At 37.4% G+C, this 15,968-nt stretch overlaps 2 protein-coding genes across 3 annotated transcripts; both read right to left on the reverse strand.

Moving 5' to 3' along the window:
- Window positions 1-568: 568 nt before the first annotated feature.
- Window positions 569-2,694, reverse strand: LOC113314268 (probable RNA-binding protein ARP1). Of its 2 annotated transcripts, none has more exons than XM_026563057.1 (6): window positions 2,355-2,694; window positions 2,092-2,236; window positions 1,753-1,873; window positions 1,411-1,453; window positions 1,102-1,312; window positions 569-867 (listed from the first exon to the last, which is right to left on the reverse strand). In XM_026563057.1, exons 1-6 carry the CDS (start codon window positions 2,526-2,528, stop codon window positions 818-820), a joined length of 744 nt encoding a protein of 247 aa, XP_026418842.1. In that variant the 5' UTR covers window positions 2,529-2,694; the 3' UTR covers window positions 569-817. The 2 variants fall into 2 exon arrangements, with proteins under 2 accessions (XP_026418842.1, XP_026418843.1); XM_026563058.1 differs by having other exon boundaries at window positions 573-887; window positions 2,355-2,691.
- Window positions 2,695-5,176: 2,482 nt separating this feature from the next.
- On the reverse strand, window positions 5,177-12,064 carry LOC113311672. Its single transcript, XM_026560478.1, has 11 exons — window positions 11,770-12,064; window positions 11,349-11,573; window positions 10,984-11,261; window positions 10,753-10,880; window positions 10,526-10,683; window positions 10,300-10,418; window positions 9,843-10,112; window positions 6,786-9,742; window positions 5,886-5,997; window positions 5,593-5,673; window positions 5,177-5,438 (listed from the first exon to the last, which is right to left on the reverse strand). Exons 2-11 carry the CDS (start codon window positions 11,566-11,568, stop codon window positions 5,361-5,363), a joined length of 4,401 nt encoding a protein of 1,466 aa, XP_026416263.1. The 5' UTR covers window positions 11,569-11,573; window positions 11,770-12,064; the 3' UTR covers window positions 5,177-5,360.
- Window positions 12,065-15,968: the final 3,904 nt, after the last annotated feature.

A 15,968-nucleotide genomic window follows, 5' to 3' on the forward strand; every position in this document is an offset into this window, starting at 1 on the left:
GAGAGAGACTTGAGCCATATAGGTAAAATAATAAAGTGGGACATTATTTATTAAGGGGTAGAATCGGTTGACATGGTTATATTGATATAATCCGTTGACATGGTTGTAGTTTTTTTACTGAACCTAAACGGAAAGGAATTTGAAGCTAAGTTTTTGGTGACATGTTCTTCTTATAAGTCTTTACATTCCAACCAAAAATGAGAGCATTCCGAGATGTATAAAACCGCCATCTACGATTTTGAGTATTAACCGTTGAAAATTAACGGTTGAAATTAAAATTTGTGGATGATGAAGTTTCGTATTTCGGAATACTCTCATTTTTGGTAGGAATGTAGAGTTTTATATGAGGAACATGTCACCAAAAAATTAACTTCAAATTCATGCCGGTTGAGCCCAGTAGAAAAAATGGCACTAAAATGTGAAGATTATGTCAATATAACCATGTCAACGGATCCCATTCCATTAATTAATGTTGATCAATTTATGATAAATTCCTACATCCATTTATGAAAAGTTGATCAATGTAATTGTTAAATACCTGAATTTGTCACTGAGCAATTATAGCAAGTAATAAGTTTGTCATATAAATTTTACATGTTACCATACATGACTTCTTCTACAGCATTTTTTGTTCTTTTTGCATCTCAAAGTTTGAGAAACAAAAGAGTGAGTTAGAGAGAATGAATAATCATACTATAAACTTGAATAAATAAAATTTTATTTAGAGAGATACAATTGAATTAATTGTTACAATTATAATTTTCATCTTAATGATAATGGTGGAGATTGTGATATTCATTCTCGTTGTTGTTAAGCTTTAAGCTTCTCTTCCCACATCCCCCACCATCTGTTTCCCAACAGCAGTACCTATTCCACAGCCAAACAAACTGTTTGTATATATCAGTTACAAAGGAAAGTCATCAAATAAAGATCACTATTCAATTGCTCGAAAATTTACATTACAAGTCGTGTTAAAAATTGAACTTATGAATTTTTTTTGCATCTACTCACTTGGACTCAAACTAAAGTACACTCATTCGGTTAAGGTGTGAGGCAATTAGAATTTGTTGTGTACAAGCACATCAATGATCAATGAAATACCTGTGTTTGATGATGGTTTTGAGATGAGAGTAGGGACAGCAGACATGGGGCCCGCCACGTGTGCTGGTACACCCATAGTCTGTTGATAGAACTGCTGGTAGTAGGGGTAGGGCACTGGCACCATAGTCCCTGCCGCTGCTTGTCCACCTGGATACACCTGTTGTTGTGGGTAATGCCCATTCATCTGGGACCCACTTGTGTAGTTTACCTTCTGTACATTATTACATTATCACAAATTGCATCTGATCAGATTCGAACGAACAGCTAAATCCATATCAAAATTCATGATTGTTGATTATTTAGACTCACCTGATTGTAAGTGTAATTAGCCGGAATGTAGGTCGGAGAGTATCTGATACATGGAGAAAAAAAATGTTAGTCACGGGCGGTTTTATGCACACTTGCTAAGAAAAAATCCAAAAGTTCCACCGAGCTTGTTCTAGGTCGTGAACGTTACCAAGCACTAGATCCTAGATTTTCAATTCAATGTCGAAAATTTTGCAGAAAATTTATTAAGCCGGATTATGATTATAAACGCAAAGACTTTGAAGAGGGCTATCAGTTTGTATAATTTTATTTGCCTCAACAATCGGCAGAAGCATATATGTATATCCCTACATGAAAGACCAATGGCTCAAAGTCAAGACATACCCGTAATGCACTGGAACAGCAGGATGATAAGGAGAAGCTGGTGTTGCAGTTGGGTAGTACCATTGCACTTGGTTTGCTGCTGGTACTGGTGGTGTGCTGGACCTACTTCCATGGTTTGATCCTATCATACATTAATATTGCAATAAGCTAACATATTATGATCTACTTACTATATTATATATGTTTAATGAAACTAGACATTTCCAATTCATCAACCAAATACTACAGTTTAATCTGATCCAACATTGTGAAATTCTATAACATCTTAAAGAATAAATATATTCAGGATTAAAATATGTTTAGAATTCTGCCTGCTTTCGTTTCTTTCTATGTTTATACCTTGTTGGGTCGATGGAGTAGAAGTAATGACCCTAGGACGACGTGCACCTAGTGAAGCCAGGTTGCAGTTAGCTCTGCGTCCATTAATCATGGGTGTAGCTTCTTCACAAGCATTCTTAGCTGACTCTGGTTCCTTGAAGGTCACCTGCATATATAGCAATGACGCAGAATTAGGAGCCCGAACATCATTATATATATATGCAAAATTGAATAATGTGCATGACTGCAAATATAAAGCTAAGAAAAATAAATAAATAACTTACAAATCCATATCCTTTGGATCTAGAAGTGAGTTTATCACAGATGATAACAGCTTCCAAGATATCACCATACTTCTCAAAATGATCTCTCAATGCTTCTTTGGGAGTTTCCCATGCTAATCCTCCTACAAATACTTTTGTAAGTGTGGTATCACCAAATTGTCCCATAATATTCATTGTCTTCTTCTTTGTGTAATGTGGATGATGGCTTTGAATTATCAGTATGTTTTTTATCAAAGAGAGAATCGGAGAAGAGAAATGGTTTTAGAGAAAGAAGTATGGGTTATATAGAGAGGATGAGGAGGAAAAGATGTGAAGAAGTGTTTGCAGCTTTAGATCATTAGAGGAATAAAGAAATGGAGATTAGAAATTGGAGAGAAAGAGAGTAGACATTAGACAGATAGACTTTGCATAGCTAACAACGTGCTTTGGTGTCTTTTCATTTTTTATTTGTTTTTGTTTGTCCGAGCTTTTGTCTTTGGAATTGGCTGTTTGGTTGTAATACTGAATGTCTGATCTTTTACATTTAACTAATGCTAGTTAACTATGGGCAGTGTGAGCAGTTTTTATCAGTCACTTAATCAGAACCAGTAATCGGCTGTTTTTCAATATGTTGGCGTTTGGAGGTTCATCAACTATTTGCATGTTGTATTTGGGTTTTAGTGGCACAACCAGAATTGATAAAAAAGAGGCTTGAAATCTTAAGTTTCTTGTAAATTTACTAGTAAATTAACCTCTAAAACCTAGTTGGCAAGGGAAGACAGTTACACCCACTTGGTCTATGTTGCTTCTGCCATTGTTCATGTTTCTACATGATCCAAAATTCACCGCATGGTTCAAAATTTGTCATATATTCCAAATTTTGTTTTAAGAGACAAATCTGCGTGGCTAAAAAAGTCGGATGACCCAAAATCTGCATTGTTGCCTGAAAACTGTCGCTTGACTTGGAGATCTGGTTTTCATTTCTTTTTACCTGAACTTTTTACTTTTTAACCAAAAATTCGCCTCCTCACCTAAAATTTGTAAAATGTAGCATAAAATACGTCTTCCCGAGATATTCAAGATCTGCATTGCATGATCCAGTTATAAACCGGGGGCGGTTGGTTATTATTATCTTTGGATTTGCATGTTGTGGAAATGCAGCGAATGGAGATTCAGTTGTTTGATTTTGCATAATTGCATCCTCCTCCATTGTTGCTGTTGATGATTATGATGATGATCCATATGGGTTACCACGTGCTATCTCTGTAAACTACAAATATCCATATATATTCTATAGTGTCTATACAGCTCTAGACCAGCTCAGAATATTAGTCCTCTCATTGGTTGTAGGCCACCATGATCCTTGGCAGACAAAATATGTTACTATAACCTGAATCAACGGCGCTGTTTATATCTCCACAGATTCTGTATCCACAACAAATGGCGGGTTTGACGCCGTTTGTCCTTCCAGTTACCTAATCGTACTCAGGGATATTAGAATTTAGAAGGAGTCAGTCGCGAGTAACGTGGCCAGCTCTATTACTAGCTAAGCTAGCTAATGCATAGAAACAATATAAAAATGCACACAGTACTCTCTGGGAGCATATGGGTTGTATAAAAATCTCAATGACTCGATCCAAGGGGTAGTTTGGTTGCACTCATGTTTTTTTGTTGTTGTTGGAAGAAGGTCTGTACTGAAATTGAAAGAAAAGAAATTACCGAGATTTTCCGATTGAAGAGCAGTAATTTTTTTTTGGACAGACTTGAAAGTGTCCAGATGAGAAGACTAGAAACCAGCGGGCAGACTGACTAGTGGTCTAGCTAGGATTCCAAGCCAGAAAAAGGAAAACCAAAAATAGGTAGACTCTCTTCTTTTTTGACTTTTGCAGAGAAAGTGAATCACGGATAAATTTACTAGCTAGCTCTCATGCATCATGATAACGAGTCAATCGAATCCTTGTTTGAAAGCTAGATCATTTATTATGCTTGAGCAATGACTATACCCTAAAACACAAGCCAAATGAGATGGTTAGCTGGCAAAAGGATTTCATGTACTCAAAGTCATTATAGAGCCATAGAGGCAGGCAATAGAGCCATGGGAATGGAACTTCTAGTTCTTGTAATGTTTTTAATAATGTAATGTGAACTTTTAGAGCTTTTCAGAAGAGTGACTAGCAACTACTGCTACTTCCCAAGGCCTCTGAGACTGCATCACTCTTTCTCTCTCTACAACTATGCAAATAGCTTGCGAGCAAGTAGTAATTAAAATTAGAGGGGTGTGTGAGTGAGTTGGATGCAAGAACTATTAGGAGTAGGAGCCGACACAAGATGATGGTCACGTCGTGGCAACTGGCATTTCCCTTCTTAAAATATTAACAACACAATTTATCTCATCGTGCCAACAATTCCTTGGTTTAAGGATTCCTTTTTGTACTCCGCTCTGCTCCCCTGTCTTTGGGTGGAAAAAACTGAATCATCAAAACGTATGTGTGATTAAGCAGTGGTGGTTGCTTCCTCCCTTCCTTGAGCTCCTCCTCTCCCTTTTCATCTGATCTCAGTCTCACTCGCAAATCTCAAGTACACACCACTCAGCTTCACGTGACTTGCACGTGCAGCATCGCATGAGATGTGCCCTTTTCACGTTCAATCACGTGCCAAAGCAGTGATGTGATTTTGAGCCTAAGACCATCCATCCTAACGAACTTAGCTGGTTGCGCTTCATGTGCCCATGACCTGTCCTCATTCCTCGAGCATCATCATAATACTGCACACACCATTCTGCAAATGAAGTATGCAGATCCAAATGAAGTTTATGGAACTAAAAGTAAGATATCAGTGCAAATTTTTTTTATTGCGCTTTCTAAAATGTACAGTTCTTCCCTGGAGAGAGAGAGAGAAGGGCCAGAAAGATTGCAAAATATAAAAACTACAAATCTTTCTTGTAGAGAGATAAGAGTGAGTTGTTTTGAATCAGTCACAAACTGTTAGCGAAACAAAAGAATGATCAATGCTGCGGTCGGTGGTGAGTCAGTTTAAGGGAGGTGCTGGGAGATTGGTACACTTTGTGCAGTCAAATGGTCCTATCTCTTGGTGCTTGCGTTTGACCTTGAAAAAACAGAAAACCAAGTAAAACGTTTATTAAAAACTCAAATTGAGATGATGCAGTGGGGTTTATCTTTAGGACCATTTTCTATTGGAGATCCGAGAGATAAAAATGATATCAAGAACTTATCAGAGAATTAGAAGTAGGCTATCATACCGGGGACCAAGGACTGGGCTCTGGAACAGGCTTGTCAGGTGGTGAGTTCTGTACTGCACCCGTCTTCATGGTTAGAACGTCCTGCAAAAATAGTAAAACGAAAACGTTGTAGTATAGAACTTAACAGAACTAATAAATACCAGAATAGCAGTCATTTTTCTGATCCTTCACAACCAAAACTTAGGGGTCAATTTGTACTGCATGGATTACTAGGATCACTATATGCTGGGAACACCACGATGTAGCTACTAAAAGACCGTAATGAAATAAATATAAATCACATTTGAAATTACCTCTCCAGCAGCTTCAAGAGCAGCTAGCCATTCATCGGAAAATGGAACAGCATTCAGCTTATACTTCAACGCAAGAGCATCTTTATTTGGGACTTCAAGAGAATTTCCTTTGCTGTAACAGACGTCAGGTATGTCAGACAGTAGGTCCTTTCTAAATTTATTGCATTCAGTGTTTTATCTATTCTCCACATAATTTATTCTCAAGGTATGGTTTGCATAAACATGAAAACCCAATCAGTAGTCAATTAGCTATGAAACTCTTTAGTGATACTAGTAACCTATGCTAAGTTATGTCACACTTCCACTAACGCATGCAACCACATTAGATAACTCGATGGAAGGAACTACTACCACATAATATGTAGTAACATTACATAACTCAATCAAAAGAACTACTACCAGATTAAGGAACCCTATACACAAAAACAGCTCTATAGGGGCATGACTGATGCCTAGATTGCAAAAACATGACAAGTAAAGTGAACTAATTTATTGTACTTATACACACTATGATAAGTAGATACAGGTTTAAAATTCAAACATGTTTCATAGGGGGTTTACCAACCAAGAGTTGCAGTTCCAACTGCAATATTGGGTTGAAACGTAAACATGGATAAGTAAAGTACATGTCTAGATCAACAACGTGATAGGGAATGTGAATGGCTTATCATATATATGTGGAATGTGACTAGATACAAACTCAAACTTGTTTCAAAGGCTTTTGCAGTCAAGAGTGGTAATTCCAAGTTCTAGGTTCAGATGTAAGGTTATAACTACCAAGGAACAGATGGAACACATATGTGGCTGTATTTACTGGTAATGTGATATCAAGAAGTGATTTTGTCCTGCATCAAAGTGGTATGTCATAAAACTATATGAAAGATTAAAACGGGTTAATACCTTCCCATGATTGATGCCTCGGACTTTTTGGGGAGCACACCATCTTTGAGCTCACATTGAAGTTCACCATTTGGAGATCCACTATTTCCAGGAGTAGTATGGGTTTTCTCCAATGAGATACAGTTCTTCAGATCATTGTCCGTAAAACCATTGGAAGTAACACAAGTGGCTACTGAATTTGCAGTTTGGTCTTCACTGATCTTTAAAGTAGATTGCAAGCCCGCATTAACTTTGTGCTCTGATGGATACTTGTTCGGTGTGTCACAGGGAGATTCATGATTTTCAGCTAGGAGTTTACTCTCTAAACACTGGAAAGCTGCAACTTCTTCAAGAGGATGCTCGATCTTGCTGCCATCCATAGCATCACGTTCTTCCAGTTGCAAACTTCCACACATATTTCCACTAGGATATGTTGTTTCCATGCTGGCGTAAACGATACTATCATGAGTAATAGTTAGCAAGCCTAATGTATTACCTTTCTCTAATGCTTTAGAAGATACAGATTCTAGTATTGATGCGCTATCACTCATATTCACCGCAGGATATCTACCATGCAAATCAATCTCAGCTCCACTAGAGGAATATCTTCTATCATTTAGCTGATCCGCGGAATATAAGGGTGAAGTACTATCATTGATCTCCGAGAGAGGATTTCCTTCTTGCTGATCTGCATCAAGTTCATTAGGTAAAGGTTCTGTAGAATTCAATCTTTCCCCATTTTGGAATGATGTGCTATCATTAATCTCCAACATGTGATCAACTTTAACTTCGCTAGGACAAGGCTTTACAAAGTGTTCCTCCGCATCTAGGAGTGAAGTGCTACCCTTCATCGGCGACATATGATGGTTTTCTTGCAGAACCAACTCAAGTTCGTTAAGGTATGGCTTTCCAACTTGTAGTTGTTCCTCAGCCTGTTTATTGACATCTTCTGGGCAACAATTCTGACTGATATCACACTGATCTGGAAGATGACTTGGAGGCTCAAAATGAGAATTATTAGCTTGAAGTTGTAGGATCTTTTCTATGCTGCTTACTTTTAAACAACTTTCTTTTAGTTGCGTTGCGAGACCTACTGGGGTTTGAACATCAGAAATACTCCCACAGTAATGGATTGCTTGGGATTCTTCGGACCTACTTTTCTCTAGTTCATCTGGGCATTGATTTATCAACTCTGCTACTTCACCCAATTCTCCATTGACAGAATGAGCAACTTCTAAGCATTCAACATTCGCTGCTGAAGTACATGCAACACTGTTGTCATCACCATCACCTAATTGTATACTGGGAATAGAGACACATGTGTCTTTCTGTACATCCCACATCTCCAATCCCTGGCTCACACCATGATAACCAGTACATAGTGGCGATAGGTCATCATCACTCATCTCCAAATCCATGTCCACTTCATGTGATACCGGTACAACTTCATCAGGAATGTGATTTGCAGCAACTTCTTCACGAATGTGATTGGAAGCAACTTGTTGGTTCTCAAAATCATCATGTGCTTGGTTCTGTTCAGGATATGTAACACTTGCAAGCAATTGATTATTCAGCTCTGGCCTCAGGCTTACCTCATGCATAATCTGATCAACTTCATCTTGTATGTGATGCCTGGCATCTTCTTGCTTCTCAACATGACTATCTTTGTGTTCTTGTTCAGAATATATAGGGCATGCAGTCAATGGGCTAAGATGCGGCACCAGGTTAACCTCATCCATAATCTGATCCACTTCATCATGTATATTATCTCTGGCATCTTCTTGCTTCTCAAGATGGTTACCTTTTTGGAACCGTTCAGGAGATCCCGCGTGTAGTGGCGATTGGTTGTCACTCAGCTTCAAGCCCATTTGTACGCCATGATAAATCTGCTCAACTTTAACATGGTCCTGGTCTCTAGCAATTTCTTGCTTCTCAAGCTGATCATCATTCTGGACCTGTACAGGAGATGTATGACATACAAGCGATGTTTTGTTTAGCTGCGATCCCAGGTTTACTTCATGCATAATCTGATCAACTTCACCATCTCTGTTATTTCTGACATCTTCTTGGTTTTCTGGAAGGTTATCCATTTGAAATTGTTCAGGAGATCCAGCATCTGGTGGCAGTCGATTTCCACTCAGCTCCATACCCATGTGCACATCATGCATTATTGACTCAACATCATCATGTTTTTTATTCACAGCAGTTTCTCGCTTATCAAGCTGATCATCATTTTGGACCTGTACAGGAGATTTATGACATACAGGAGATGTTGTATTTAGCTGCGACCCCAGGTTTACCTCATGCATAATCTGATCAACTTCACCATCTTTGTTATTCCTGGCAACTTCTTGCTTTTCTGGATGGTCATCCATTTGGAATTGTTCAGGAGATCCAGCATGTTGTGGCAATTGGTTTCCACTCAGCTCCATACCCATGTGCACATCATGCAATCTTGACTCAACTTCATCATGTTTATCTCTTTGGACCATTGCAGGAGATGTGTGGCATACAGATGTGTGAGTTAGCTCCGAGCCCAGGTTTACCTTGTGCTGACCAACTTCATCATGTGTGTCCCTCCTTGTGTTTTCTTCCTTCACCTCCTGCTTATCAACATCAGTATTAAGATTATATGATTCCTCTTGACTGCTTGTCTGGTTAAAAGAACTCATGGAAGCAGACACATTTGCTTCAACCTGCACATTGCTTGGTTCAATCTTTGGTTTCAACTTTGTATATGAAGCAATACTAGCAGCAGGCGGAATCGAACACTTCGAAGTTGAGCTTAGGGCATTTACTTCAACTTTAGTAGTTTCAGCTTTTGACAGTCTAGCAGTCTCATCCAGTTTAAGTAGAGGTTTCGGCTCCACAACACGGTTTGATTGACTACGTTTCCTTGCAATAGGAATACCCGAGTCTCGATGATTGCTTAATTGAGCATTAACTGATTGATTGCTTTGAGAAGCTGAAGATTTTGGCTGCAAATTCACAGAACTTCATAAACAACAGTTGCTAAAATACACATCAAAATTGCGCCTAGCATTAGAGAGCTTTGCTAACATAAATAGGTTGTTGTACCTGGTCAAAGAATCGAAGTGATGGCGAAGGCATCCGCAAACCAGTTATTTTTGTAGGTTGAGTTTGTGGATTTGGAATATCCTCACTAATACAGTTAGTGTTATGTGCCGCAGGATTGTCAACTTCAGCACGAGATTCAGTAACTACTGCATTATGTTTATCAGCACAGAGAACAGGATGTGGAGTCGTCTTCTGACCAATCTTAGTACCTTCTACAGGCTGTGGAGGCCGTAAATCAGTTGATAAATGCTTATCCTTAGACAAATTTACCTGTTCAACATATGCAAAAACATTATGGGATGGGGTAGAGAAGTTGTTCAGATACTTCCTCGCCACAAAAAAAGGTGGCCAATTGCACATAGAATAAACATGTGGTAGGTAGGTTGATTAGATAAAACAACAGTCAGTACTATTATAATTGGAGAAACTTATATTGATATGACTTTCCCATCCTTACCGAAGTTTTACTTGAACGAAGTACATATGGCCTACTGGAGGAGGAGGATGCAGAGTTGGCTTTTTTCTCAGGAATCAATGAAGACCCTCTTCTCAGTCCTACACTTTTGTCTGCAATAACTGATTACAAGAGGAGTTATATGGATATCATTCACATAGTATCTTTAAGTCCATGAAGCAATATGCATAGCTTACTGAATAATTAGAAAGTAACACCGAGAGGATACCTGGTGGAAGATTTCGATCCAGCTTTGAGGCTTTTGAACCCACAGCAGTGTTCTTGGATATTGTAGAAACTGAAGAAGATTCTGCCTTTAGAATAGTGGGTTTTGGAATCTTGGAATCTTTAACTGTTCTATTTACTGTATTTGCATTCGGAAGCCTCCTTTGAGTAACAAAAGGTTAAGGCAATGCAATATTCACTCAAATTGATAAGCAAAGAAATTTTAAATACATATTAAAGACAATACGATTGAAAACAATAATGGAAGGATATGAAGATAAAGTGGAGGGTCTTGGACAACCTCCACCTGGAGACACACTTCCAGGCGGTGCCTTGGTCAGCTGCACCTTTCTTGAAGCCTTGAGATGAGATGACAAACCAGATAATGCTTACAATCAGTACCCATAAGTCATTTAAAAGTAAAATTATGCAACCTTGACAGTAAAATTCATGAAAACTTACCAGAGTTATTGGAGATGCAGCTTTTGGAGCGGAAGAATGGGTCATAGACATTGAATCACTTGTAATCCTTCGACCTTCATTTAGAGGTGGCTTCTTAGGTGATCCACTGAACAAATTTCCTCTAACGGAATTTAAATCTAATTCAGCACCCCTCACTTTTGCTCCTTTATGAAAAGAACTACCTCCTTCTTCAGCAACACTAGACAACAACATAGGACTAGACAGTAGCCTAGGACTAGGTTTACTAAGTCTAGACAATTCCGAAGGATCCAAAACACCTGAGTTACAGAACCAACGCAACCATTAACCTCAAAACACCACAACATTCTAAAGATAATTACAGAAATGGTGATAAACCAACACACCTTCATCAGTAAAAAAAGCTTTATTCCAAGCTAAACTTTTCCTCAAATTGTATCCCCCACGCTTTTTCCTCCTTTTTGTTTGTTGAGGATCTTCACAAGGACTCCTTAAGCTTAGATTCTGGTCATTTAAGTTCTCTTTATCATTACTCTTCAACATTGCTGGTGATGAACAATTAACCGTAGTAGAAGTAGTAGTAGAACTCTCACCCTTATCCTTCATTACCACTGCAAATTCAAACATCACCATTAACAAATTAGGGATAAAAATGCTAGATAACAATGTAGATAATCCTGCATGCAAAAAATCCTTAATCTCTATTGCATTTTGACCTAATTTTTAGAAACTCAATTAAAACAAGCATTAGTGTTCAAAATTAAAACTCCAGAAAACCAAATCTTAGAAAAATGACGGAGTACTTACCAGGAGGAGGTTGAAATCGAGAATGATAGACCGGATTATTAGTAGATCTATCAAGTTAAAGTGGAGAGCATGAGAAATCAATGAGATTCTCATCATTATCGTTAAGATTTGCAATGTGAGTTGTTGTTGGTGTCGGGTTTTTGAACTCCGTTTTCAAAATCAACGATGTATCTGACATTAAATCATCATCTACTCCATTAATCTCTATCAGTGATAGATCATCACTCTCCATCTCTTCTCTCACGGAAAATTTCGAGATTCGATTGAGAAAATGAACAAAGCCCTAATTTGGAACTCTCAGCTTACGGATAATAATAAATTTCTGTGTTTTTTTTTTATCTTTTATTTTTTTCTTTGAATTGAAACCTTGTCAAGCGGGAATGTACGGGATAAGTAGGACGATGGTACCCTTGATTATGAGCAGTAACGTTTGTCTTGTTACGAATCTTTAAGGGTAAATATGTATTTGTGTTGAGATTACAGTTTCTGGATTGACAGTGTATGTAATTTCTCTACACACCTACAGAAATTTCTCAGCTTTTTTACAGGTTACCATATTTGCCATTTCGGTCTGTGTCGATGGGTAAGTTCAACTTCTTCTTCATCATCTTCAACTCTACATGTTATGCTCCAAAATTAAGGCAGTATGGAGTGTGACCTTTTCGCATGGCAATGGCTTTGGAATTAAGAGAGGGCACCATATGGGGATACATATTAACTTTTTGAATCGGTATGTCGAGCATATGTTGCATACTAGGGAAATCGCTAACAGCAGGAAAGCTGTTGTATCCCGTGAAAAATGTGTTGCATCGATTTGAGCTCATGGCTGATTTGCTTGGTACACATTCTACTGAATCTGCTGCCATATTATTACCTTTGCTTTGTTCTGGGTATCCAATCCATCCATGTAAGGATGCCTCTAAGATTTCCTTTATTGATTCCATCCAGCGAAAGTTTATATCGGCAAGATTTGCAATTGTTTATTTGATGTAAGGGCTGCACTGCACATCAAACATCTTTGGTCATAGTCATTGCTTTTACCACCTTCCTAATTTATGGCCAACTGCCATTACTTGGGCCTGCTACTGCAGGACAAAAAGGATCCTTAGGAATGAATTTTAGACAACCCCTTGACTAACCTATATACACTAAAAGATCTTTTATATTCTCATCTAATCCTTCCAAATTTCATAAATCCTAATTAAATTTTTGTTTTGATCTTCTTATTCAACGATTTCCGATCCATCCAAAGTAAGGTAAATCTCCCTCAAACCATTCTTTGATTACCATTTATCCTTCGATTTACAAGTTTAAAACCATTTTGAAAATCGAAATCTCTTGTTTACCCATAATCGGTTTAAGTAGATCTATGGAGGCAGGTTATGTTCTTCGTCCCATGAAGAACATGCAGAGGAATCAGTTTATATGGTGATTAGTATAAATTGATTTTGGGTAGAAATATGAATATGAAAAGACTTCACCAGAATCGGTTTACATGTGCACTAGAATAAACAGATTACAAGTAGTATTTTTGTTTGAAATATGAGGTTTTAAAATGGATTTTATATATATGTCATATAAACCGATTGTAGAATTGTCTCCTTAGATTCCATTTTACAATGGGTTTTTATGTATGTACCCCATAAACAAATTCCTTATGTTTCATTTTCCTGTTTACTTTTGAGGTTAAACTTGGATTACATGTCTTGTTTTGTAAACCGATTATTAAAGTAGTTTTTTTTTATTGCAGAAATGTACTTCAGCCACCTGAGATTCTATTCACGCAAGCTCACACGATCCATAGGGAACCCCAACCCACTATAACTCTACAAATTCAAGTATGGATGTGAGACCAAACTTGAGCATTCCCTCGAATTGGTGGACAAGCTTGCACTCGAAGAGCTCCTTGAGGTCATCGAATTTGCTAAGAGGAGGAGGGATGCGATCGCAACCGGGTGGGATCGCAACATACATTTAGAAGATTTGTTTGAATAAATGGAGGAAGCTCGAGCTTTTGCTGCTGCTGCTGCTCCGGCTCATGATGATGTTGCTGCTGATGATGACGATGGTAATCTCTATTGAACACCTTTTTAAGTTTTAATTTTTAAGTTTTTAATATTTTGGGTGGCTGGTTTAACTATTACATAGATTTTTGGATGATTAATGTTTGTTTTCTTGGATGATTATGCTTTTAATCATAATTATATTTTGCATGATGTTGATGATGTCTTGCATATTCGAAACTACAGGAAAACAATTGGACTAAGTAACTGCACTTGAAAACCGATTATCGTGGTTCCATATGAAATCGGTTTATGTGGTAGCTAGTATAATATGATTTTGTACGCCTTAGAAATGCAGTTTTTCAGTATCTTTTTCTAGTTAGAATCGGATTACGTGTGCATCTATATATATAAACCGATTGTTGTCGCTGGAAACTCACTATCGGTTTATGTTTCCAAACTTAAAGTACGATTCTCAGAGACATTCTTGAAGACCGGTTGTACTAAATTATTTCACACTTTTCAAAAAAAATTTAGCGGTTGGGGTCTTTCTCTATACAAAGAGACCTCATCCCGGGACCCAATTTGCCCCAAACTACTTGCTCATTCTATTCTCCCTTACTCCATATACTCCACAACTACTCATCTCATACCTTCGCATACAAAAAATGACATCGTTTGACTCCGCCGAAAATTTATCCATCACTAAAGCATGGTATGCCAAAACTCGAATTAGAAAGCAGTCCTTCATAGGGTAGACTCCGCAACCTTTTGGACAAAAATACAACAAATATATGCAAGATTCTGGGAACCCGAATGGAAGAAGTGTTCAACAAGTCCATGATAGGCACCAAGTCATTGAAAATGTGATACCTGCTTATTTAGCTATCCAACATCGGATTTTGAATGCTATCCACTTTAGCTTTCTCCAATGAATAATTTGTAAGTATTTTGGTGGTTTATTTTACGTAATCCATGTTGTTTAATCTTATAATGAAGCACCACTAACAAAGTAAGTTCGTGTTGTGTGTTTGTAGCACGAAACCGTGAAAGCCAAATACTTGGAGGAAAAGGGAGAAACATTCATATTCGATGAAAGCTATCCGGAGTATATCCCGGACTTAATGATGGGTGAATAGGACTCGGATTCCTCCATCGAAGATTGATGGTATAAGAAGTTTTTGTATAGGTTTTGTCCGTATATCTCTATATAAACCCTCACGGGACTATAACTCGTCTACTATGGTCACCTGGGGGTTAAAGGCTTGATGAACGTGCTAAGTGCATCCGTGATTCCTACGAAAAAGAGTAGATTTGAAAGTTTGAATGATTTCTTTTCTTACGAAAATGTAACAATCGGTTCACATATAACTACGTAAAATCCGATTGTGAGAATTAGAATTTTATACATGCATTTGTGAACCAATTTTGGTGTCCTCTGTAAATTTCGAATTACCAACCCAGAATCGGTTTAAGAGAGCATGGACATAAACCGATTCTATGGGTGTTTCGAGAAACAAAAAACCAAAAATTTCCATTTTGTTTGATGCTTTGAAGATGGGTTTAAATTAGTTAATCTCAACTAACACAATTAATTAACACTAAGACAATTAATTAGCAGTAATTAAACGGAGATAAAATGGATAACTAAAAAAATTTGGTTAAGGAGTCTAAAATTCATTTCTAATGACCTCTTTTGTCTTACAGTAGTAGGCCCCAAATGGTAATAGGTTCTAAATCAGGAAGTTTTTATCAAAGAAAGTAAAGGTAGTCGATGTTACATTCCATGTATCAAAACAATAACCTATTGTTCATATCCATTACTCTTACTCTATTTTTATGTGCAGGGCTGAAGAGATCCAAAATAAAGCAAAGAGTTCGAACCAAGTGGATAAAGTAGAACTTGCTATTTAGTAACCTGGCTTGATTGGGATATACCTGGATTAATTGAGGTATACCTAATGATACAAAATTTGGATCATTTTGAAATAAAACAGCACACCCCTTAACCATATATTTTTTAAATGGTTAATATATTCTTATTTAATTAACACTAAAAATCTGATTAGGTTAATTAATTGAGTAGATTAAAACTTCTCAAATTATGAATTTGAGTAATGAAATTTTTGATTGAATTTTGGGAAGTTTTTTGATGAAAAAAATTTGTTTTGAAAAAATCTTTTGGAACGGAAATAA

This window comes from Papaver somniferum, chromosome 9 (assembly GCF_003573695.1).
Source record: "Papaver somniferum cultivar HN1 chromosome 9, ASM357369v1, whole genome shotgun sequence".
In the NCBI taxonomy this organism is placed as follows: domain Eukaryota; kingdom Viridiplantae; phylum Streptophyta; class Magnoliopsida; order Ranunculales; family Papaveraceae; genus Papaver; species Papaver somniferum.